Source organism: Botrytis deweyae, assembly GCF_014898535.1.
Source record: "Botrytis deweyae strain B1 chromosome Unknown BDEW_003, whole genome shotgun sequence".
In the NCBI taxonomy this organism is placed as follows: domain Eukaryota; kingdom Fungi; phylum Ascomycota; class Leotiomycetes; order Helotiales; family Sclerotiniaceae; genus Botrytis; species Botrytis deweyae.
In genome coordinates, this window is record NW_024066210.1 from 94,575 (window position 1) to 119,257 (window position 24,683).

The 24,683-nt window shown below is 43.5% G+C and overlaps 3 protein-coding genes across 3 annotated transcripts; 2 read left to right on the forward strand and 1 right to left on the reverse strand.

The window, feature by feature from the left end:
- Window positions 1–2,684: 2,684 nt before the first annotated feature.
- Window positions 2,685–3,269, reverse strand: EAE98_001429 (uncharacterized protein; the record flags this gene model as incomplete). Its single annotated transcript, XM_038949048.1, has 1 exon — window positions 2,685–3,269. The coding sequence occupies one exon, from the start codon at window positions 3,267–3,269 to the stop codon at window positions 2,685–2,687; it is 585 nt and encodes a 194-aa protein (XP_038814033.1).
- Window positions 3,270–4,529: 1,260 nt separating this feature from the next.
- On the forward strand, window positions 4,530–11,230 carry EAE98_001430 (uncharacterized protein; the record flags this gene model as incomplete). Its single annotated transcript, XM_038949049.1, has 10 exons — window positions 4,530–6,685; window positions 6,775–7,117; window positions 7,193–7,610; window positions 7,705–7,997; window positions 8,083–8,435; window positions 8,494–9,385; window positions 9,450–9,556; window positions 9,669–10,475; window positions 10,546–11,047; window positions 11,105–11,230. The coding sequence occupies 10 exons, from the start codon at window positions 4,530–4,532 to the stop codon at window positions 11,228–11,230; spliced, it is 5,997 nt and encodes a 1,998-aa protein (XP_038814034.1).
- A 9,412-nt stretch (window positions 11,231–20,642) lies between these two features.
- Window positions 20,643–23,894, forward strand: EAE98_001431 (uncharacterized protein; the record flags this gene model as incomplete). The annotated part of the gene is made up of 4 exons (XM_038949050.1): window positions 20,643–20,705; window positions 21,383–21,419; window positions 21,482–22,063; window positions 22,558–23,894. 4 exons carry the CDS (start codon window positions 20,643–20,645, stop codon window positions 23,892–23,894), a joined length of 2,019 nt encoding a protein of 672 aa, XP_038814035.1.
- Window positions 23,895–24,683: the final 789 nt, after the last annotated feature.

Below are 24,683 nucleotides of genomic sequence, written 5' to 3' on the forward strand. Positions count from 1 at the left end.
AACTTTTTTGAGAAGGGATCGACTAGGGCCCTTTCGGTCCACAGTATACACTAATAAAACCACTGTCGCGTGTGCATAAGCTAAAAATCAAAAATCAAGGGTCTAATGCGAAATTTAATTGGTGGCCAAGTGTTCTCTTATCAGAGTCATTTAATTGGCTCTTGGTAGAGACACTATGATGTATTCTTACGGTAACTCGTCGGGAGGGCGGATGTTGAGGAAGGATCTTGGTTGGAATGTTTGAAAGTTTGAAAGGCTTGAAGCTTGACAGGTCTTGAGTCTTGAGTGGTGGTCTTGACTCGAGAATACTGCTGGGTAACTGGGCAGTGGAGGCTTATGAAGTTATGAGAGAGGGTCGGTCGCATATAGGCAAGAGGGTCATAATGTTGTCGACTTTGGGGGAAAGGGGGAGGGGAGGGGGGGCAATGGAGACACACATTGATCGGGGACTCCGTTTCATTAAAGGAAAAGAAACAATCGAGAGAACGTCTGAACAACTACGGAGTCACTACCTCAACATCTGAACACATACATCTGTTCTTTACATCTATCTGTTCTACACGTCTGAAATTGTAAGATGCTGCAATCTGATGTTCTGGACTCCTTGATACCGAAACCTAGGTGTCTCGGTAGGTTTAGTACCGGTATCGTAAATTCAATGGCGGTTTTGAGTGACGACTTTTATCTCTTGGCTCTGTGATGATATGGAATCCATCATGAAGATCACAAAGATAACCAACGAGCCAACCTCGCCAACTTACTCGTAACTTGAGTATATATGGAGTAGAACTCGGGTACTGGTCCTCTAAAGAATTCACAGCGTCATTGGAATCTTGGGATCGCTCTGTGCAACGTGAATCAAAACCTTCCCTTATCTAAACTTTCTCAAACCAAGGAATTTTTGATGGCCTTTGCAACTGCTACCGTTCCACACAATGCACATCTCTTGGGTTTTCTCCGTAGTCCCTTGGATGTGAATTCCCAAGTGAAAACGCTGGTCCTTTGATCAATCCATGGTGTGGTGCTGTAACATCTTGCATGGTCGACGGTCGCATTACATGAATTTCGTGACTCGCGCATACGGCGGCGACTATCGGAGTTTGTCGGCGGTCGCTAATTAATTTATCGCTGTTAAGCTGCTTGGTTGAGGCTGTCTCACGACTTGCTTTTCATCACATCCAACCAAATTCACCTGAGGGCACCCCTCCAAGATCCATCCATCAAACTCTCACAATATAATTGGTCCGCCCTCATAGCCGACAAATTTCCCAATTCCAATCCATTTCCGGAAGATCCATTTAAACCGTTGAAGCATAGTAACATTCTAAACTCAATCAATCGTTAGTCGGGATTCTCGCCCTGTCGCCAGACGGAATCCAAAAATACTTGGCCACACAGAGAGCTGGGCTGGGTAAAGTCTCCAACGCTACTACTTAGTTGCCGAGAGCATTCCAATGACCGACAGCATGCTAATCGGTGCGACTTCTCAAGATCGTCACGAAACGCGATTCAATTAACTGCCTTTAATGACGATGTACACATTCCAAGGCCTTGTATGAAATAAATTTTTGGTACTTGTATGCAGAGCTCAGGGGCCTGATGATGGCCCTTCATGCTGATCCGGATTTTACCTTTTGAGTATCAACCACCGAGAGGTCATCTCTCAGCGCGGTAGCGAGTCTACTTCACACTGTAAAATCATCATGGGATGTAAATGCAAGAGATGCAGAAAGGTGGTATCACTGTGGGGTATTGGGGAAGGTTCTAGGGACTATTCGATACTCTAGAAGACCTAGAAAGAATCTGTACGGAATCAAATGGACCGTTCGATCACTGGACTCTTTTGTGGATTGTTGACAGCTCAATCTTGGTGGCAAAAAGATTAACCCAACGGCCTTGAAGCTTTGGAAATTGGAAGATCTGTTATCAACTCAACAACTTGTCACTTGCTGTTCTGTGTCTTGTTTCTTGTGAGGCTGTAAATTTCTTCGGCAAATTGTCTCTAGTTTCTTCGGATCTCAACCGGATTAATTCTGGCACTGAGATTGAAGGTGGAAATTTATATTGGGCCCTAATGTGGATTTTCAACACATCGACCCCTCCAGAAATGCGCCCCCATTCTTGGAGATTTCCGCTTCACGTTTCTTTCGAGGCTTGTTATTTGCAGTAGCGGACCCTTTTCACTCTATGGTACACTACCGATATTGGCGAGGCGGAGTGTATGCTAGGATATGTATACAATGCATTGACAAATTTTGATCGTGAAAGCTTCATGGCAGTTAGAAGGATTCATTTCCAGTCATGCGGAGGTTGAGATTTTAAATTATTGATTGCTGTTGCCAGTTAAGGGTAATTCTCGAAGAGAAGAACGTGCAGAAGTCAAGATCCTTCCGCTCCAGGTAAGGCTGCCCCGGATCTTATTGAAGTGGAGTAGCAGTTTCATGCTCCTCGAAGGAGAAAACAATGGTTCGTGGGAAAGAGGACAGTCTTGTGAGGAACTTTTGAAGCCATCCATATTTTTGCCTAAATTAAGGGTCTGCGCGGGAAACGCGGACTATGGGGCGCTCAAATACTATACCCATTTCGTACCCATTCCGCCCCATTATGTGGCTGCATGGACCATCGTCAAAATTGACATCTCCGTGGTCTTTCGGTATTTTGGTGTAAGAGGAAGTGTTCTTTGTTCACATCTGTTGCAACTTTGTAACCCTGATGATCTTTGGAAACTTGACAAAACTGGACACGACTGAAAGTGAGGATAGTTCCTGATCGTCGAGAATCGGGTCCTTCAACGTATCATGATAGTAGGCCGTCTTTCTGGGACGATCAAACCTCCATGAGGAAGTTGAATGCGCTCGTCTAAACCCCGGCATTGGAATATCTTGCCATATCACAGTCGTTTCTGTTGATATCTCTTCCTCGATCTGCGGTGATGCATTTCCATCCAGGATTGGATTGTCCGACATCGCAATCAGATTCTCGCAAAGGTTGATCCTTATCACTATTGATGGCGGTTGAGAAATATCCTTGGAGCCATGCAGAATTGCTATCGTCAATTGATCGAAGGCTAGTGATGCCGTCTCCCTGCTGCCATAGAAGTTGTCTCCAGAAGAATCCCCTACCCACACAGATAACGTACGAGGTACTGGACGTCGATGAAAGTGTTTCAATCGAAGATACTGTGTCATATCGGCTAAAAGTACCATGAACTCGAACTTTCGATCGTCATGGGTGATTTGTTGCTTCAAAATTGTGATCTGGGAAGCCATGGCTCCTTCCTCGCAAGTTCTTGGGAGTTGGCAACATCTTGAGCCCTCATGTGCTAGATTTTCCAAGAGAGATAGACTAGCCTTTTCACATGCCAACAGGACGTGAGGAAGTCTCATACGAGAACTCGCTGGATCACTGAAATGGGTTCCTGTCTCATTTCTTTTCCTGTTCTATATCAAATACATGGCATTTGCTTTTTCTTCTCCCGGTCGGCTTTTCTCCAGGTTTGCGACCCCTTGAGGATTTCACTGGAACTTTTATTCGCCAGGGATTAATTGTTGCAACCATGAATCCAAAAATGTATGGGTTGCCTGCCTCATCTTGAGAGCTCTCATTTCCATATTCTGATATCTTCACAGTAGACAAAGCAGGTTTCATAAAGATATTTTCAGTCCGTCTATTGCAGCAATTCAAGCGGAATGGGTATGCAATCAATGCGAGTCTATGTATTGGACCAAATTATGGAATAGAATCTGCCAAAGCTATGGCGCATAATGCGGCTTGTTACATTTCGACCCGATCTCCTTAATTGCGGAAACGTACAGCATATTTTCAACCCCCTCAAATGAGGTTATGGAATTAACACCGCATGGTAAGTACTATATTTCTCATTGGAACAATATTACGAAAAATATACTCTCCACGGAAGCGTGCTGCGGATACGACCAGTGTCTGCTCTACATTAAACAAATTATCTCTTCACTCAAAATTTCATTTTGTGGCCGTTTGTTTGTCTCAAGGCACAATGATGTTGGTACAGGGGGCATCCATCTTTGAATTGGATGAATGCTAGTTCTTGCGCCCATGAATACTACCTAAATGCGCTCGGCCTTGGGCAATTCACAAATGGTACCTTATCACAGGTCGTAAAAAGAAATGCAATGCAGGATTCCTATATCCTGTGTATGAATGGCCATATAATGCATAGCTTGGAAAGTTCGTTTGTTTCCTGTCTGTTGATTTGCGGCGTATTGAAAGCCTTGCATGCAGCCTTCCAGCTGCTTTGGTTGGACAGACAAGATTGAGGGCCTCTATCATCCATTCACAATCAAAGGTGGTCATTGTTGTCTGTAAATGAGACGAGTTGAAATACCACTCACTATCTTTCTCATCATGTACTCGTAAAAATATCTGAAGGACTAGGATTACATTCTGAAATAATAATTACTCGTGTCGTTTCCTATCATCGTCGCTGATACATTACGTTCTGGTGCACACCTTTAATTTGTTCAGAGACACTGGTGACCATAGCGAGTAGTATGGCTAGCTGGCGAGGTGATACCGTAGGTCGAGGATGGCAGGGGGGAGATGGAGAAGATGGGAGTTGGAGAGGCAGAAATAAAGGCTCAGGAGGTACTGGAAGACAAAGTTCTCGTAAAAGCTTTGGTTCGCATGTTCGCGGTCGCGGTCGTGGTATTGGAGAAAGAGGTCTGGGTAATCCCAATCGATTGGATGAAATATGCTGGAGCTTTCAAAGGACAGGCAAATGCTCACGCGGATCGCGGTGCAGATTTTCTCACGAAGTCTCGAATGCCGATGAAGTGTTTCAACAACCTCGTTCAAGGCCCGAGGAGACATTGGACCTACAGGAAGCGAGAAACACTTATTCTAGTTGGAAGTACCTCATCAAGTCTCACCCTAGACCCAACGATATCCGAACTATAGAAATGCTGTGGCAAGGTGCTCTTAAGATTTTGGATGGCGAAGACCGAGACAATAAGCAGATGGTCCCTCAAGATCTAGAAAACGACAACTTTTTTGGTCGCGAACACATTCGAGTCCTTCTGGGGATGACTACTCATACGAATGGCGCAGGAACATATGTTAAACTTGTGCAGCCTTTCCTATCTGTCATGGCACATCAGGCATTATTGGACTGCTTGTCTATCGACACTTGTGTGGGGAACCTCTACAACTTTATCAGCGGCAGTAATGGGTCTCGTGCGATCCCTTTCTTTCAAACTCTAATCACTAATTTGCTGGAGATCCATTATTCCTCCAGCCAGGCTTCCACCGATGAGATAGAGAAGACTTTGATCGCAATTTCTACTTGCCTTCGAGAACTTCTTAGACGAGAGCGACATGCATTGTTCCATGATGACCTCCCCAATCTTGTGACTTCACTCGAGACTTCTGTGGCTATCATTGGTGTCGATCGAAATTCGGCAGCTTTCGCCATAATTCCATCTCGCATTCAAGAGATTCAAGGCATGATAGCCCGAGCTAAAGGACTTCTTTATCAAGAAGATCAGCAGCAGATTGATGGTGTCTCTACCGCAGTCGTATCGACATATCCCCGGGAGATGACTTTACCGCAAGGAAGACATGACAACGACAAGATGGACATCACAAGTATCAGGATTTTGCCGACCGAGGAGGAAATTCGTAGCGAAGCTGTCGAATTCCTGCCTTCAACAGATGTCGATCAGGATCACTTCCTAGTGGACCCTGCAGCAAGACTGTTAGATACACACTTTCGATTGTTAAGGCATGACATTTTTGGTGAACTCAAATCTGTTCTCGGTGGTCTCATCCTTTCCATTGAAGCGGAGCCATCGCTACTGGAAAAATCGAGGCTCAATTTTGCAAATATTAGAGCACACTCTTATGCAAAAGCACAAGTAGCCGAAATTACCTTCAACCATCGACGAGGCCTGGAAGTCCAAGTTTCATTCTCTCATCCTCCACAATTGGCCAAAAAATCTAAAAAAGACAGGGGAAAGTGGTGGGAAGAGTCGAAGCGACTCGCCGAAGGCGTTTTACTGTGTTTACTCTCATTCAATGGAACGAAATGCACTCCGTTATTTTTAACCGTCACAAAAAAGTCTACGGGTCCCGAATTGGATTATAACTTGATTTCAAACGAATCACGAGCGATTGTTACTGCAAAACTTGCCACTGGAAGTTCAAATGATTTCGAGAGTCTGACGCTGTTGAACTCAAGCTCAGCTAGAGGAATTCTGGTAGAACTTCCTAGTGTGATTCTCGCCACTTTCACGCCTATCCTTGAAAACCTCCAAGACATGCAAAGACTAAATCGATTACCTTTTCGTCGATGGATTTTGCCAGACCGTCGACAGTTTGGTAGTTCAGCTACCCTGGATATACCACCCCCGTTATATGCCCGCGGATTAAAATTTACGTATTCGCTAGACTCAATATTGCAAAATAGGTCAAAAGGTCATCTTCTAATCAAAACTTCAGAATCCTCGGTCGATGATGCCGGACTCATTGATGAAATTGAACAACGAACGGAACTCGATCGTGGGCAAAGTGAAGCATTACTTGCTGCTCTTTTACGAGAGTTCTGCCACATTCAGGGACCTCCAGGCACAGGAAAGTCATTTCTGGGCGTAAAGCTTGTCAAAGTTTTATTATCGTGCAAGACGGCGAGACTTGGTCCCATAATTATCGTGTAAGTTGGATGCTCTTTGATTCACATATTTTAGGAAATATGGCAACAGTCCCATGATCCCACATTTTACATTCATTAATTTTGCATAGTTGCTACACGAACCATGCTCTTGACCAGTTTCTTGAGCACTTGGTACAATCCGGCATTGAGAAAGTAATTCGAATAGGTGGACAGAGTAAATCGAAGATCCTAGATGGAAAAAATCTTCGAGTGGTCTCTCAAGGTGAGACTACGACCAAGCCCGAAAGTAACACACTTAGAACCAGCCACTTGGCATTGGAAAATGAAGAAAATTATGTGGAAAAGCTTCTTCGACGATTGAATGGACTTGGAGATTATCCAGATTGGGGATCATTAAAGGACTACGTCGCTCGACACTATTATAAGATCTACCAACAATTCGACAGGATTGATGAGGATGGCTTTGAAATGGTGAGGATGCCCTTTTTCTTATCAAGTGGTACAATTCCTCCATTCTGCTTGGCCGTGCTAATGATATACGACTAGGTTGGTGGTGAGCCTTTCGATTTATGGCTCAGGTATAACACTGAAATGGAGGGACAAGCACCAGTGTTTTCGGAGACACATACAATAGATGACTTGATAGAGTTCGCAAATGTCAATGTGCACGCACTATATGGCAACGAAAGGATCATTCTTGTCAGACATTTGGCAGAAGAAGCGCGTAAAGAAGTTACGAACGACTTATTTGAGTCCATAACTCGGACCATGGAACATAACCAGACAATACAGAACGTATACTCCGATAAAGACCGGCGTGTATTACAGGGAGCGGATATCATTGGGGTAACTACAACTGGTCTTGCAACGAAAATGTCAACTTTGAAACACGTCAAAGCGAAAGTAATTGTCTGCGAGGAAGCGGGGGAGGTTCTTGAGGCTCATATGCTGTCTGCGCTTCTACGTAAGTAGTATTTTTTGGTTCGGTTTGGTGCGACGATAAAATTCAGAAATTGCTAAAGTTCCCGATCTTTCAAGCTAATTTTCATTGTTTATAGCAAGCGTTGAACATGTAATCTCTATTGGAGACCACGAGCAGCTCCGCCCCTCTACAAACAACTACAATTTGTCTCTTGAAAGCCAAGCGGGAGCTCCGTATAAACTAGACCGCAGTCAATTCGAGAGGTTATCTGTTGGCGACCCCGGACGGCTCACCCTTCCAGTGGCTCAATTGAATATTCAGCGTCGCATGCGCCCTGATATATCGAAATTAATCAAGACAATATACCCAAGGTTGGTTGATCACGATGTAACTAAAATTCTCGCAGACGTAGTTGGAATGCGAAAAAATGTAAGTGTTGCCTCGCATTAATTATTTCGCGAGTGTGCCAGAATTTTCTATAGCTCCCTTGAAAAGCTGCTAATATTCGATCTAGACTTACTGGCTTGACCACACAAACTTCCAGGACAACGCAAATGGAGATGATGCCGACAAAAAGTCCCATAGCAATATATGGGAAGTAGAAATGACAGCGGCACTTGTAAGGCACATAGTTCGACAAGGTATTTACAGTAGTAGTGATATCGCTGTTTTGACGCCTTACAGTGGACAATTACAAAAATTGCGGAAGCATATGGGCAAAGAATTTGAGATTGTTTTATCTGAACGCGATCAAGAAGTTCTTGCTAGGGATGGTTTTACTACATCAGATGAAAAGCCTGACACCCCGACGTCAACATCTGGAGACAGAAAACCTCTTGAGAAGAAGAACTTGAGTGAACTTCTTCGGTAAGTGTCATCTCATTGTAATAATTGAAGAGTTAAATCTGATTTCATCTTTATTCAGTATTGCCACTGTCGATAATTTCCAAGGTGAAGAGGCGAAGGTTGTCATCGTTTCTTTGGTTAGAAGTAACAAGGAGAAGAATGTGGGATTTCTCAGAACCACCAACCGCATCAACGTCCTTTTGAGTCGAGCTCAACATGGTCTATATCTCATTGGTAATTCTGACACATATTCCAGCGTAGCCATGTGGAAGCACGTTTTAGGTATGCTACGGGAGACCAATTCCGTCGGTAACTCATTCGCTCTTTGTTGCCCTCGTCATCCCGAAACCGAGATCCAAGTTTCCGAGCCAGATGATTTTGCAAGATGGAGCCCCGAAGGTGGTTGCAATCTATCTTGTAACAAACGCTTACCAGATTGCGGACATCAATGTACAGCTCGTTGTCACTCGGATAGCATGCATCAAGCTTTCAGATGTCCAAAGCCGTGCGAACGCCTTCATGAGCCTTGTGGACATTCGTGCCAAAAGAACACCTGCGGAGAAGATTGTGGACTGTGTCATTTCAAACTGGACAACATCCAGCTTCCGTGCAGTCACTCTAAGGATGGGGTCTCATGTCATTTGACACTAGACCTAAACAAGATTCCATGTTTAGTTATGTTAGAAAGAGAAGTTCCCGACTGTGGTCATATAGTTACTGTTACATGTTCTCGAGATGTTGAATCACCGACCTTTAGCTGTCCCACGATCTGTGGTAAAATTTTACCATGTGGGCACACATGTGGTTCGACTTGTGGCCAATGCTGCAACAAAAAGGATGGAGAAGTGATAGTTACTGAGCATCGACCATGCAAAAAGCCATGTAGCCGTGCCTTCGGAACCTGCAATCATAATTGCCAGCGAGCCTGTCATTCAGGACGAGAGTGCGGATTGTGTTCATCGAACTGTGAGGTATGTACTGTGTGGTGTGAGTGTTTCGATATAGGATCTCAGCATCTGACTTCTGAGCTAATAGGTTCAATGCTCGCACTCTAAATGTACATTGAAATGTTACGAAGCTTGCGCACCATGTATAGAACTATGCACATGGTCATGCAAGCATGAAGGTACTTGCAAGATGCCGTAAGTTACCGCTAACTTTTTATTTTGAGTCGAAGATAGGGAATTTTGTTTTGAACCTCACTTTGTTCTAAGACCTCTTCTCCATCATAAAGCTAATGAAACATGCAAATAGATGTGCTGGTCCATGCGATAGATTGCCATGCAATAAACGTTGTTTACTACAGCTTTCTTGCGGTCACCAATGCCCCGGGATTTGTGGCGAATTATGCCCACGCGACTATTGTCAAATATGCTCCACAAAACAAGACCAGCGAGTCGACCTTCTTGAGTTGAAATTATACAAAGAGATTGACCTTGAGGATACTCCGATAATTGCGCTTGCTTGTGGTCACTTCTTCACAGCAGAATCACTCGATGGGTTGGTCGGTATGTCTGAAGTCTATGAACAAAACATCCATGGAGATTTCACGGCAATCAAGGAAACCACCTCACTGGCATCATCTATTCCTCAGTGTCCAGATTGTCAATGTCCTCTTCGACAATACGCAACCCCACGATACAACCGAGTCATAAATCGGGCTGTCATCGATGAAATGTCCAAACGATTTCTTGTGAGTGGCCAAGTCGAACTTCTGGAGTTAGAAAGAAAGATTCTTCATTTGGAAAAGGAATTTGAGAATTCTGCACCTGGGTTGATCCAGGCACTAGAAGGTACATGGGGAGAAATCAACGTATCTGAATTGCTTAAGGATCGAGATAATAAGTCGAGACAATTAGAAAAAACGGTGATGAGATTTTGCGAGAGGTTCAAGGATAAGCATCAACCTGCTACGAAACTTCATAATGCTATAATAACCTCAAAGAGACAGCAACCGCTCGAAAATGTCTTGGGTGGCCTCTCAATTGCGGAGGGGGTCGGAAAATCTCCGAGAGACCGAAGAATCGCTTTTGCGGGAACTGGTGCCATGCTTAAAGTCCAGTGAGTACTTGTATTCTTCCCAACATGATCAGGTAATTTGTTCGATCCAGACTGACGAGAGAAATATCAGATACCTCACCTTGGCCGATAGATTTCCGATAGCTCAGAAGCTCCGTTCACGTGATTCCACCATCAAAATATCTGGCGGGCCTCCAGACCAACTTGCGAAGCCCTTTTTTAAATCTTGCCTCTCATACATCGAGTCATGTCGCGATGAAAGTCTGCCAAGACTAGCCGTCGAGGGCATACTCTATTTTGCGAAGATAGCTCGCCTATTCGATTTGTATACTCGCTCTATCGCCAATCCTGAAGCGGGGGGTAACAAATTTCCTTCTCAGACAGAAAAGGCCAAAAGTCTATTGGACGAAGCAAAGGAACTTTGTGGAGAGGGGTTCCAAAGTGCGGACTCGCTACTGATTGCTGTTGAAACATTGATCAGGCATTTAGGTAGAGAATGGTACGAAGAGGTTACTAAAGAAGAGTTGGATGCTATTAGGAATGCTATGGTCTCTGGGAGAGGAGGGATTGCTACACACAGTGGTCATTGGTATGAATGCAAGAAGGGACATCCGGTGAGTGTCTCTATAGCTTGAAAAGTCGAGGAGAGTGATTTAGCTAACATATGATAGTTTGCGATAGGTGAATGTGGAATGCCAATGGAAGAGGCTAGGTGTCCGGAGTGTGGTTCGAGAATTGGCGGACAAAGGCATGATTTCGTCGAAGGTGTTGTGAGGTCAGAGAGAATGGAGAGATGAGGGTTTAAATTGTGGTAATTTGTGATGGGCTTGGTGTGTGTTTAGTGTATTTTTGATTTGGTATCAGGTTTATTTTTGAATATTTGCAGCTCCTAGAAATTGGATGAAGTAAATGTAAGGATGGAGAATAATTGGAAAATCGCAGGTATTCGTTTACGAGTATATTCCCGTTAAAGTAATGGTTCAATGAAACTACATCACTACGTATTCTTGACCATGATTTGTATATAAAGGGCTATACGGAGCACTTTTGATTTCATAGCTGGACCTTCATTTCCTGGCGACTCTTTAACATCACATCTCGCCCCCTTGGTAGCACACCCCTCGTCTCATCAGGTAACGGAAAATAATCATACGACACTGATCAAATAAAATGATCTCTTTTCCAGGTGATAGAATGCTATATTGGATCGAGCGGAGAGCAAGATATTCTGGGGTTGAAGAGCATTTCGGAACGGACGTCAAAGATGAAGAGTAAACGATTAAATACACTGAAATCAAGGGTGGTGTGGAGATATGAAGCTGTATTGCAATTTCATTTACACCAGAATATATCCTATGTCCGATGAAAACTCTCTGAAACAAGTAACGGTATATATCATTCTCATTTCGCCGCCTCAGGAGACCAATCATCAATAGTTTGGACCACTCCGTTACTTCAAGCGCCACTCTAATCAAAGGCAAAGAGCGCGACAACAACTACCCAACAAGTCGGATACTAACTGGTTGATCCTCAGTCAACGACTGAGACGCGAAATTGTTTCCTCGAAGAACAGGATGTGTGAATACTTACTTTCAATTATCAACATTATGACATGGAACAACTGCTCCTTCCAAAACTAGCTAGGTAGGAACGTTGTCGATTTCTTCCCGCGCACAACCTTGATCGAGCGGTTGGTGCTTCACAGATTCGCCTCCTGTTCGAAGGGGTCCAGGATTTTTGAATCATTCTGAGACGAAGAAAAATGAATGAAGAGGAACAGATCGCCCGTTGATTGAGCCAAAGAGCTTTTGACGCGGCAAATTTCCTCTAGTAAACGATGGGTTGAAGGTTTGAGGGATTTAGGAATTAAGATAGACCAAGTGAGGCGTGAAGGGGTCAGGGGTAAGGAAGAAGGCGGACGGAAGTGTGGCTATGACTGGCAGCATAGTTAGACCGTTGGCTGTAGGATATTCCTTTTCCCTAGATCCCATTATGAGTGATCTGCATGGCCTTTTCGAAATTGCAAGGCGGTTCAATGCCATGTAGGATATAGCCTTGAGAATTATGAACAGGACCAAATTGGGGAGGGACTTGTGAACTAGCCGTTAGTTCAAAAGACATGAGCTGACACGATGGAATGAACGAATTAAAATGCCTCTAGAGTATAGTCATGTTAATCATATAATATAGGGATATTGCCTTGCAAAAGAAATTCTAATGTCGGAATGATATTTGGTTAAAAGATTAAGCATTAGAAATTAAATAACAAATCGATCATTTGTTGAAAGCACCACTAACGTTCTAGTATCAGATATGCTAACATTCCGTGAAATAACCATGCAATGTGAAAAGGCGGTCTCTTCACACTCTTTAGATTCCATGGCGGTGCATACCACATGCATAGGTACCTTCAACTCTCATGGCACGATTTTGGTAATGCTGAGAGGTGAATAGGATGCAAAACGTAGATTAAAAACACACACTAGAAGATAGAGAAAGTAGACCGAGTGGTCGGGAAATAAATCTAGAAATTCGATATAGGTAAAAGAAAAATGGACATATGCTGGGGCGGGATAGCACACATGGCAAACAGAAATTTGAAGACTTCTCATGGCTCTTCATCTACCAAAATAAAATTGCACAATGCTTAACCATTTACTATTTCATGATTCAAGATTCAATAATGAAGATTGAAAGGAAGAAAGAAACCTGGAAGCAAAACGCCCTAATTGACAGATGTGGGGTGAATTCTTTGGACTACTCACTCAAATTCGATCGGTGAGCATGAATGGACGACTTGTACAATACACATCACCGCCAGCAATGTTGTAGTGACTCGGCTAAGTGATTTCAAATCATATCCTGCGATAAGAAAATTGATATCGACCAAAACCTGACTCTTACAATACGGTTGTAGGACAACGACGACCACTCGGTGTCCTGTTGCGGTGACCCGGCCCCGCCAACCAAGAGCCGACACTTCGACACATGCTACAGGGCGACAGGATACGGATTCAGCAAAAGCTTGCGAGAAGGGATCATAATTCAAGCCTTGATGGCGAATAGGAAATCATGCGCATTGATGAATTGATGAAGAGGGGGGATGTGCCTTTCTCGTCATGCTCCATCGAAATCCTTCTCGTACTTCTTTCTACTTCCCTTCTCTCCTTTTTCAAATTAAAAATAAAAAGGAAATAACAAACCATACCGAATCAGTTTGGCAATTGCCACCCAATAAGATCGAGATTCTTTTTCTTCACGGATCCTCTTCTCGAAGTTTCATTTCTTTCTTTTTCGTACCGAAAGTACAGAATGTGACGCCTCTAGTTCTGTTCCCTGTTCATACTTGCATCGATTCAGTCGATCAGTACCCGGGTTAAAATGAATGATGATAAAAGCAAAAAAACGGCAATGCGACGAATCTTCTTAGAATCAAGCCATGGAATGGACTTCTGCAGGGGAAAATGCAACTCACGATCAAAGAAATGGATGGTTGAAGCAAATCATAGTATCAATGCATCCAAGACTTGAAAAATAGAACAATTTTGATCATTTCATGCTGGTAGGAGTGATAAAAATGCTGGAGCCTAGAGTTTAAGACTGTTGAAGTTGCACGAAAGAGAGCCACAATACAAAAATGCTGCCATTTATAGTTACAAATGACCTGCCGTTGCATATTCTGCATGTTCGATTTCGATTCGCGACTGGAGAAAGGAAAGCCTCAAGCCTCAACACACCACAAATTTCTGACCATGGCAAGACTATTCTCATAACCATGACCATTACCATCACACACACACAGTCTGATATAGCCAAGTGGGAACTCTTTCAACCATAATCATGATACCCATGGACTTACTCTCTCTGTAACCCTACTCATACGACTTTCGAGACAATGAACTTCCTTCCATGGTACAGACTGTAACTCTATGGCGCCTTGAAATGAACCGAACTTTGTTGCCTTTCGAGTGACATCCAATGGGCAAATGTGAGCTTCCTTGTTGGTGAGCAAGCATGCCACGTTTTTGAAGTCGATCCAACAACGGAATGGTGCCCCGGGGGAGAGGGTATACACACCAAACACAATCAAGAAGATTTAAGCGAATGATTTCCTGTTCGAGCAGACTGAAAGCATTGGGGTGAATTTCCATTATTATCGAGGATTTTGATTAAACTTTTGGGGTAAGCTAAGATTCTGCCCCGGCCCGTCTAGTCTCACTGCTAAGATGCTAAGACATCACTAAAGATGTAAGTTACTATATTCATTCATGGGGTACCGTTACAGGTAACCGAAGGCCACGGACTCCGGTTTTCATCGGTAAAGAAATGTAGGAATCTGGAACCTGAGAGCCTTGGAGGAACTGTGAGTGTCCGAAACCTCTGAGAGTATGCTATGTATGTACTCTGAATTATCGTGATATTGAATGGTAACAGACTTGATCGAATTCCAAATCGGATCAGTGGTAGTTCCTGATTTTCACTGATCTTCAAGTCGGCGACTTGGCGGAGATTCCCAAGATTGAATGCATCAAGATGCATCGGGGGTCACCAACAAGAAGGTCGTACTATTGTGCACTTTTCACGTGGCTCTTGCGGATAACGAATTAATTCACACCCAGGAGGTCGTAGCTTTTCTGAACCATGGGTACGGTTTTGAAAAAGCCCTCTATGCAAGACGGATAACGACATTCGAAGACCATTCTATTTCCAGATATCTACTCCGCTCTTAGTTGCAAATCAAAGTGTCTATCAAATCTACTTTTTTGAGCCCGAGGAAGTGGGTAGCACAGATCATTCAACTGGGATTTTGATGAGAGCAAATCCCGCTTTGACTAAAATGCTTGTAGAAGGAAATGTTAATGGCACAGGGGAAGCGATATTATGGAAAGTTGATTGGTTACCCTTACGATCTGAATCTTATTTGATTGGCAAGCAGAGCCTCATGATCATGTCCAAAAATACCCACCCTGAGCATTCTTGCATCTATATCTCTATATGACACGAGGTATAGCAAGGGGTATGGTATGAAGATCTTCAAAATCTGACAGGGTCAGAGAGCCCAACCGGGGCAGAACCCACGCGAGGTAATCACTTTAACAGTTCACTTGGTAACAACATGACCTAACAGAATCTTGAAAATGCTACCCGTTGACATCTAGGAGGAACGACATCCCAACCGAACTATTTCATTTTAGACCCAGTTCATAGGAATTAGGACACGGTACTGCAAGCGGAAGTCAACTTTGGAGCTTAAGCATCTGCCTGCAAGAGGGTTACTAGCCTTGTATCAACTTCAATTTATCCTATTGGACAAAATACTGAGATACTTACCCGTAACCCAGGACATTTTTCCATACCAAATTAGTGTAACCACACCCCTTGACAAATCTTGGCAATCTCTTCACAAAAAGCAAATTGCTTTTATATCAACTCATCACAGTTAGTTCAATATGCTATCTGGATGTGGTACATTAACCCCTCATTCAAAAAATTATCGATCAGGACAACCTTGCGATGGTGGTAGAACTTAGCGAATAGATGTGCTTGGGATGTTTCCCCCGCTGTCGAAGAGTCGAAGAGTCTCTCCATAGTCTCTTCGGTATCGTAAAAGTTTCGGACGAACCCTGAAGGTTTGCTCTTTTTTGTCTCATCTCGTCGCCCAAACAACATGCTTTTCCAAGAAGTCATTATCGCGATCATATTTTTCCGTTGGCACAGATTCTTCTGCTCGTCTTCGTTGGCAGCATAAATTCAATATTGTTTGCATAATCTAATTAATATCCAAAGGATACACCGCTCAAGAAAATAACAATTTTCTCTATACCTTTTGTCCCGAGGTTAATTCGTCTCCAATGATTGAGACGTTTGGGAGGCAAATAAGGTCATCGTCGTTGCAATGATAAACACAATGGATGGACAACTAAGGTAGATGTTGACAAAGTGGGCGACGCCAGCCATCATATGGAAGCTGAAGAACCCTTTTCGATTGAAACGTTGCTCCTCGGTAGCAGCTCACTGCAGATTGAAGTTACATTGATAAATCTCAAGTGCGTAGAACCGTTTGGTTATAATTTTTTTCTGATCAACCACACCCACATCGACGGAAATTTCTGCACTGTGTCTGTACTGAAATCTGCATTGACTATAGCTTCCAAAATGTCAAGCGTCACTGTGACGACAGAAGGAGCGCGATTGGCTACAGTACGAAAATCTACAACTAGCGGTGGAGAGATTACCAATGACGGTGATGACCGAGAGCATGCGTGACGATCAATTGGTCAATTACTCAGCCCTATAGCAGAGATGCCTTTTCCAGGGCTACAAAGTCAAAGCTAGGCATTGTGAATTATGGCTAGCTACAATGAATGCACCAGGCTGTGAGGCTGTGCAACACAACTACGATGTATCCAGGAAACATCTGACAACCAATTTCTATGGGTCTAACATACTTGCATGTTTCTTGTTGCTGACCAGACAATGAAGTGGATTCTCTGCACCACCTCCCTTACGTCTGAGTAATGGAGGCATTAGAAAAATGCCACAATAAAACATCTGCGTTCTCAAATGCCGGAGGAACACCATGGAGCCGGTAGGTAATGTAATCTTAAATTCTTCGTCTTCAGGAGTGCATTGTTTTGGTACAGGAACACGTCTATCAAATAAGCCATAGCACGCACACCTTCACGATGTGTTGTAAATATTAGACGCCCGCATCGTATTAAGGGGTACCATATGGAGAAGATTCGCAAGATGTTCTGATAATAGCAACTTCAACGGGTCTGCGTTTGAGAATTAAATATACCAGCCAATTCCATCGTTGGGACTCGACTATAATTTGGAAAACTCGGTGCCAAGACGGCGAGGATTACTATTGCCAGGATTTGTAGCCAATCACTGATGATCAAACTCGAAGAAAAGGGGTTCATAGGGCTGAATTCCGAAGAGTTGCAGAAGAACGTGAAACCAAAGGGATATGCTCTGTTTGAGAGAATGAAGCTTCTGGGGGTAAGATGAACTATGTGTGTATAGAAGAGGTGTTTTGGGTGACTTGAAGGGCTTCTAGAAGGATTTGATCCTTCGATAACGACGACTATGCTTTCACAAAACCAAGGATACACATATACACAAAAAAGGACATTATATCAAGGCCAGGTCGATCAATATAATATTCACGCATTTGGTCAGATGGTTCAATCCTTCTGTGACACGACCCAAAGAAAGATGTTGTGGAGATCTCATGCATGATTTGAAATCAGGGGCGGACGTTGTCTGTTGTATAGAGAGGAATGATTCATCTCAAGAGAGGAGATGAACGAACGGGAAAGATAACTATGATGAAAATCTGCCTCGTGAAATGGGTCCTGCCGTCCCGTCCGTTTCCGTAGTGTATAGAGTACGGACGAACTTTTGGTCTGTTTACAACTGTTGGACAGGGGCATGTGGCTCGTGCATATCTACAATGACCTGGTACGTGATAGAATGTGATGCCATAAAGGCTATCGTCAACGAAACGATCAGTTTACGAGACGCCTGATAATGACTAATAGCATCCGTCATAATGCAGAGAAACTTCATATGCGTTTCAAGGCTTCCATTTGGGTTCGGTACCCAATCGAGCAATGATGACGATGTGAAGAGACGAGATAGATGGCTGTGCTCTCGAGGCTGTGCAACATGTAGAAGAAAGGGAAACACTTGTGGTTATTTGGGTGGAGAATTTGGGGCACATGAGACGAGAATCTGTGAATATGTGTGGCCGAGTAGACTGTAGAGAATGCAGTAGCCACTCCTGGGCGTGCGTTTTCGTTAATCCTTCGTACTCGGGCCAATCATTTGCTGTGGACCCCTGACTAACCTAGCCACAGACCATGTTACTCATCAAGAGGGCGCCGGGGGGACAAAGTTCTCTATTTCCTTTTTATCATTGGGTTTGATCGACACAGTGGTGATGCTATGCTAGTTCGAATACATTTACAGATACGCGTTGTGGTATTCGGATGGTTTCGGCGGTTGCGAGAGGTTTGGATTCGTATATGTCTTGGGGGATTTCAATAATTAGTCCAAAAGATTGATCCTATACCCCCTCAATCCTGACCAAGGCACTTTTATGGAATTACTGTCACCATCATATTCAACCGGTAAAATTCCAGATCTATTCCTGTCACCATGTGTTCATTCAATTTCAATCGATCAGTCAATCGATCAGTCTCGGTACTATTGCATCCAGGCAACAACAAAATGTACCTTTCGTCGATCATCCGAGGAGTGCATGGTTAGATAAATTAAAAGCATGTATGTACAGATAGATATTGAGTTTATTGTTTCGTCGAATGGAACGATGTAACTCAAGATTTTGACTCCTTCGCCAAAATGAAATGTCCTAAAGACGAAAAATGTCTCTTTTGAGAAATGTGCCAGGGAGTCTGCCAATGAATGAAGATCTAGCCGTCGATTCACAAGCATTGCACCCCACTCAATTCGCCTTGTTTGTCTGAGAGTAGCGAAATCAAGCGAGTGAGACAGGGTTCATTTAACTTTAATGGGATTTCCCCACCCGGATTGGGAGGAGACTGGGAAAGAAAGGAAGATCTACATGAGAGGGGGGGAGGAGGTTTTCATTCGTCGCGCATCACTTGATATGTTGAACTTGAATTGAGGAGTCGACGAGGGTGAGCGAATATCATTTGGTTGCGATCTATAGACTATTCGCTCGCAAAAATCTCCCCTTTTCATGCTTTTATTCAAGGATTCTTGACATCATGATATCGAATCTTGAATTTTTTTTAATTGTGCTTGTCGGGAATACAACTCTGTAGTTGGTTGTACGGTACATATCCACACATCCCATATCGTAAATCCTCAAATGTTCCCCTGCCCCTAGTAGATTTGTGATGGTAATCAATCTTTAAAGTCTCGGGAACAACCAGCGACAGGGGGGCCATGATTTTTAGCACGTTCGTCTAGGGATTTCCGGTACTCATGATCTGGTTGGCTTATTCTACGATATCTCATCTCTCTCTTCTGGCCTAAGCATCTTTCGTAATCTTACCCCAAACTACAATTAAACTTTTGTCCTTGTATATTAGGTGGGTGGGTAAGTGTGTGTGTGTTCCAAACTGGTTTGGCAAGTAGATAATGAGAGTGGAGTGAATCTTGAGTCTTGACCGACTAGACGGAGATGGCGATGGTGGGACGGAGATTCCAGGCGGCCACTAATAATGCACGCAGCGCCAGTGCTGCAAGTTACCCCCATCCCTTGTAAGGTTATTGAGATCCTGTGTGCGAGGTAGGTGCAAGGTTGTAAGATGGGTATGCCCAGCAAAGTGGAAAGTCCGCCATACATTTGCCAGATGCATTCGGGTAAGGCTGTGTATGATTTTTCCAAGGTGCCTGTTGTGTTGTGTATGGAATAATGGCGTGTGAAATGAATTTTGTGGATTCAAGTGCATTGCTTGGTTTCGGTGCACTAATCATTATGCATACACTGCGGTGAGGTAAGGTAAGGTTGTAAGGTTATCAGGTCGGTGGAGGAGCGACCAGACCGAGGCCACGGAAAAAAGAAGCCACAATGTGCTGTGCTGTGCTGTTTGAATACTACTTCTGTGAAGCCTGTGAAGAGGAATCTGAGCCTAGGTAGATTGTGGACATAGTTATTGGATCGGATCGTAAGAATATAATTTTATTCAACGACCGTTCTGTCAATCTGTCACTCTAGATGAGGTCTGTGATGATTTTCGTCTAAAGAAACATTTTAGTCAATTAGTCAATTAGTCAATTAGTCAATTAGTCAATTAGTCAATCAGTGACTGTTAGTCTAATCTGTTTGCTATAGTACTATCTACCGGGAACTAATCTCAACAGACGTAGTGCTATCCTATCTACGGGAATTTCCAGCGGTTTTTTCTTCTTAATTTTGGATCTAGACTGGACTCGTACCTTACTAGTGGTGTCTATCGTACGTATTGTATCAACCTTACCAATTAGATACGTCTAGATGTGTGCATGTGTGTGTGTGTAAAGTAAACAATTTCTTGACTAGATAATCAATAAAGTAAAGATACCTTCTATAGGGTCTTTTGGGGGTATTGAAGTCAAATCGCAACTTATCAAGGGTTAATTGACAAGAACAGGTTAGGGCAAACAAGACAAAAAAGAAAAAGAAACATTTTGCTCCAGAGTAAGAGAATCCCTGAAAATGATTTGCTCAAAATGCCCATGTCCCAATCTCAAGGTTCAACATCAACCCCATGTCTCCTCTATCCATGTTCCCATGTCCGGGCTTAGCATCTTGCATTTTTCTGGGTCGGCCATTTTGAAGCCTTCTTATCCTTTCCCGTCCAGAACTACTCTATACCTAGTAATTTTTTATTTTTTGATCTCACTAGACAGTCCCATTACATCTCCATACCACCAATATTACAATATAATATTAATCCTCAAGATGCCCCCAACTTTCTAGAAAAGGAACATGTTCATGCTCATCCTTCATCATACACATCTACACTCTCCACCCCATATCTACTCCATATCATACCACCAGGATTCAAGAACACCTAGACAGGCCTTACCAAACTACTACAAACATTAATACATGTCCCGCTCTCCCGCTTGGCAATAAACACATCAACCTTGAAAGGCATCGATCATCCTCCCCGAACTAATGCATCATAGCTCATCTCACACCTTCTACCTAAACTAAACCCTACATTACTATTCTGTCTCTCGTCAACCCTATTCTCAGTCATCATACCTTTTATATATATATATATATTCTCCGCGCCTCGCCCTCTTCTTACGTCGGCTTCCTTCATCGGCTTCCTGTCTCAGATCATATCTCCAATCATCCTCAAATACTACCTTGAATCCAACTATTCCCAAGTATCTATATCAACCTGCACAACGACATCCTCAAAAAGTATTTATACATTGCAACCCTCTTCGATATACAGCATACTTTCCTATACTGGAACTGCAAAGGAACCAAAGGTATTTCGCATACAGCCTTGGGTAGATGGTCCGTGAAGCAGTTTACTGATCGGTATATCTAGTCGGCGATAAGTGTGGCTACCACCCCCAATCCAAGATAGCCAGCCATCACCGTCTTCGAAACAAACTCTCACAACACAACATGGTCTCGGTATCTGATCACTCATTCCATATGCTATCGCGACACATGGGAAATCAAAACGAAAACGACTTTCCACTTTTCCCCGAAGCAAATATGTATTCTCCTCAATATCCATACAATGGCATGCCAAACTTCCAGATCGAACACGACGCTGCGTATGCATACCCGAGAACACAAGATATATACCCTACCAGCACCGGATTCGATTCCACAACTATGTATAGCGAAGTTCCCCAACATTTTGTTGAGTCACCAGAACTGAGAGGAACTGCGCCTTCAAATTACTCCACCGCGAGTGGACCTTCCGCGACATCCTCGACCATTGGCTCTCCCAATTCAAACCACGGGCACATGGTTTCGGTATCTGAGTGGGGTTCTGGACTTGGCATCAATCCAAGTATCGTGAATTACGATAACTTTGGTCAAGGAACCGACTACAACTTCTCTGCAGGTATGGAAGACTTTACTGTAGATTTCAATTCAGCCAAACCAGGCTTTGTTGGTGAGTGTGAAAATATCTCTAGATCTACACCTCGTCAGAACCGTCCTATTTCTTCTTCTTCCTCCCCTATCCATGATTTTCATACTCCAATGGATTCTTCGCGATCAATGGCTTCACCAATCACCCCCGTCAGTGCGTTTCGAAAAGAATTTAGAGAAGAATGTTTGAAATCTCCTCATGTCTCTACACTTTCAATTTCTCCTGTATCTGGTCGACCAATTTCAAGCTTTAAGTCTCCAACTAGCGCCGGTCGTAGTAACGAGATAAGGTTATCTCCCGTTACTACTTCAATAGCGCAAACATTTACTTCGGAGCCGACAACATCATATTCTTCATTTCAACAATCTCCTTTCTTTTCTCAGTCTAGTGGCAATTTTGTTGCTCCACTTGAATCTTCTTGTGTGTTTTCTCTCTGTCAACTCCGGCACAAGCTTCATACACTTTTCTTCGCCAAGCAAACTCCAAAAGAATTTCATTCTAACATCAATTTCTAGACCCATCCATTTTACATGCTCCTTTCTCCGCTACTCGCCCAACATCAGCTGTTGGACAATCTGAATTGTCTCCTTACCAAGCACCAATGTATCCTACATCTCCATCACCATCCCAACACTCCTCAAGAAGTCCTGGACCTGCCAAGGCCGATAGCGCAAGCCCTTACTTGGGCTCTCAATATTATCCATACCCAGCACCAATGATCAGACGGCCATCTTTGACAATTTCTCACCAGTCATATGGTTCCCAAGATGGCAACTTTAGTGGTGAAGAATCAAAAGAGAAGGGTCGTTGCACCTGGCCAGAGTGTGGAAAGATCTTCAAAGATCTTAAAGCTCACATGTTAACCCATCAAAATGAGCGCCCGGAAAAATGTCCCATACAGACATGTGACTACCACGTCAAGGGCTTCGCTCGAAAATACGATAAAAACCGCCACACCTTGACCCATTACAAAGGGACAATGGTATGTGGTTTCTGCCCAGGTTCCGGATCTGCGGCAGAAAAATCTTTCAACCGTGCTGATGTTTTCAAGAGACATCTCACTTCAGTACATGCCGTAGAACAAACTCCACCAAATAGCCGTAAGAAGACTTCCGCAAGCATCAACAGTGGAAAGAAGCTCTCCGGATATGCACCAGATGCTACTGGAAAGTGCTCGACCTGTTCGGCTACTTTCAGCAATGCTCAAGACTTCTATGAGCATCTCGATGATTGTGTTCTTCGCATCGTTCAACAAGAGGAACCTTCCGAGGCAATCAACGCTCGTCGTCTTGCAGAGGTCGAACAAGATCACGATGTTCATGAAACTCTCCGCAACAACGCCCTTCCAGTCACTACCAACGTTTACTCAACAGCCGAAGATGATGATGAGGAGGAAGTTGACGATGAAAACGACGACGACTACTCCATCCGTGTCCGTACATCCCGCAAAGGCCGTCAAAACCGCAACCCAGTCAACGGTGTCCAAAAGTCCAGAGGTATGACTCACTCTAAAGGTGGCGTCACTCTAAATACCAAAGGACGTAAGAAGCGCAAGGACTATCCTTCATCATGGGGGTGTCCTACATCTCAAATGAAGATGAAGAAGCGTGTTCTCACCGTCTTTGATGGACCTCGTCGTCTCTGGAAAGACGATATGATGCTCGATACCGATTACGAGGTACGCATCAAGCTCGGCGATGAAAAAGCTTACGTTACCGATCTTGATGTGCAAACTATGAGAAGAGCGGAGGCCTTCCACAATGCTACTGAAGAGGAAAAGGGACCTTGGATCGCAGATGATTTGACGGGAATGGATTTGGAGAAGTTGATGGAAGTTAAGAGAGAGATGTAATTCCTCTTCTTACTCTACCTTTCCACACTCCACTTTTGGTTATGAGGTTATGAGATGGACTTTTTTTTATGATTTGCTCAAATGATTTGGGGCATTTTGCATATGTTTTATATCGGCGCTTTGGATACCATTTACATATATCTAAGGGAGATATACTTTAACGGGACGGGACGATACCATTTTCTTTACTCTACTTTTCTTTACCTTTTTTTTTGGAAAATTTTATACAATATCATATTACATGTATGGGCGATATGGATTCGAGGACAAGACAAAAGTCGCGGTGTGCTCTTTTTCTTTCTATTTCAATCTACTTGCATTATCTATTGCATATGCATCAGACAGAGTTTTGTTACGGGAGTTTTTCTTTCACGTGAATTAGGAGATAAATGAGGAAGGGAAGGATGTAAGATCGCTACTTTGGCTGGCCCATTTTTTGTGGTGTATTTCGGAAACGGGGAAGGCGGTTGCATTGGAGGGGGTGTGTCATGGCATTATTGCGCTACTTACTGTATGTGGAAGAATTGATAGTAAAGTAATAGTTAGTCAATCTAGGAATCTAGGAATCTAGGAATGAATAAACAGCATTGGTCTCTCAACTCAAATTTCATACTGCACTGAATGTGACATGGATCTTTTTGGGAAAATTGGTGAAGAGAATAAGCAGCTGTCTGTGTGCGTGGATCGCCTTGCATTATGCCTATCGCGCTGAGATCCGATTGTTGGGACTGCACGCCATGTAGATCATGATCGGCATTGATGTGATGAATTGATGGATAGATTGACGTA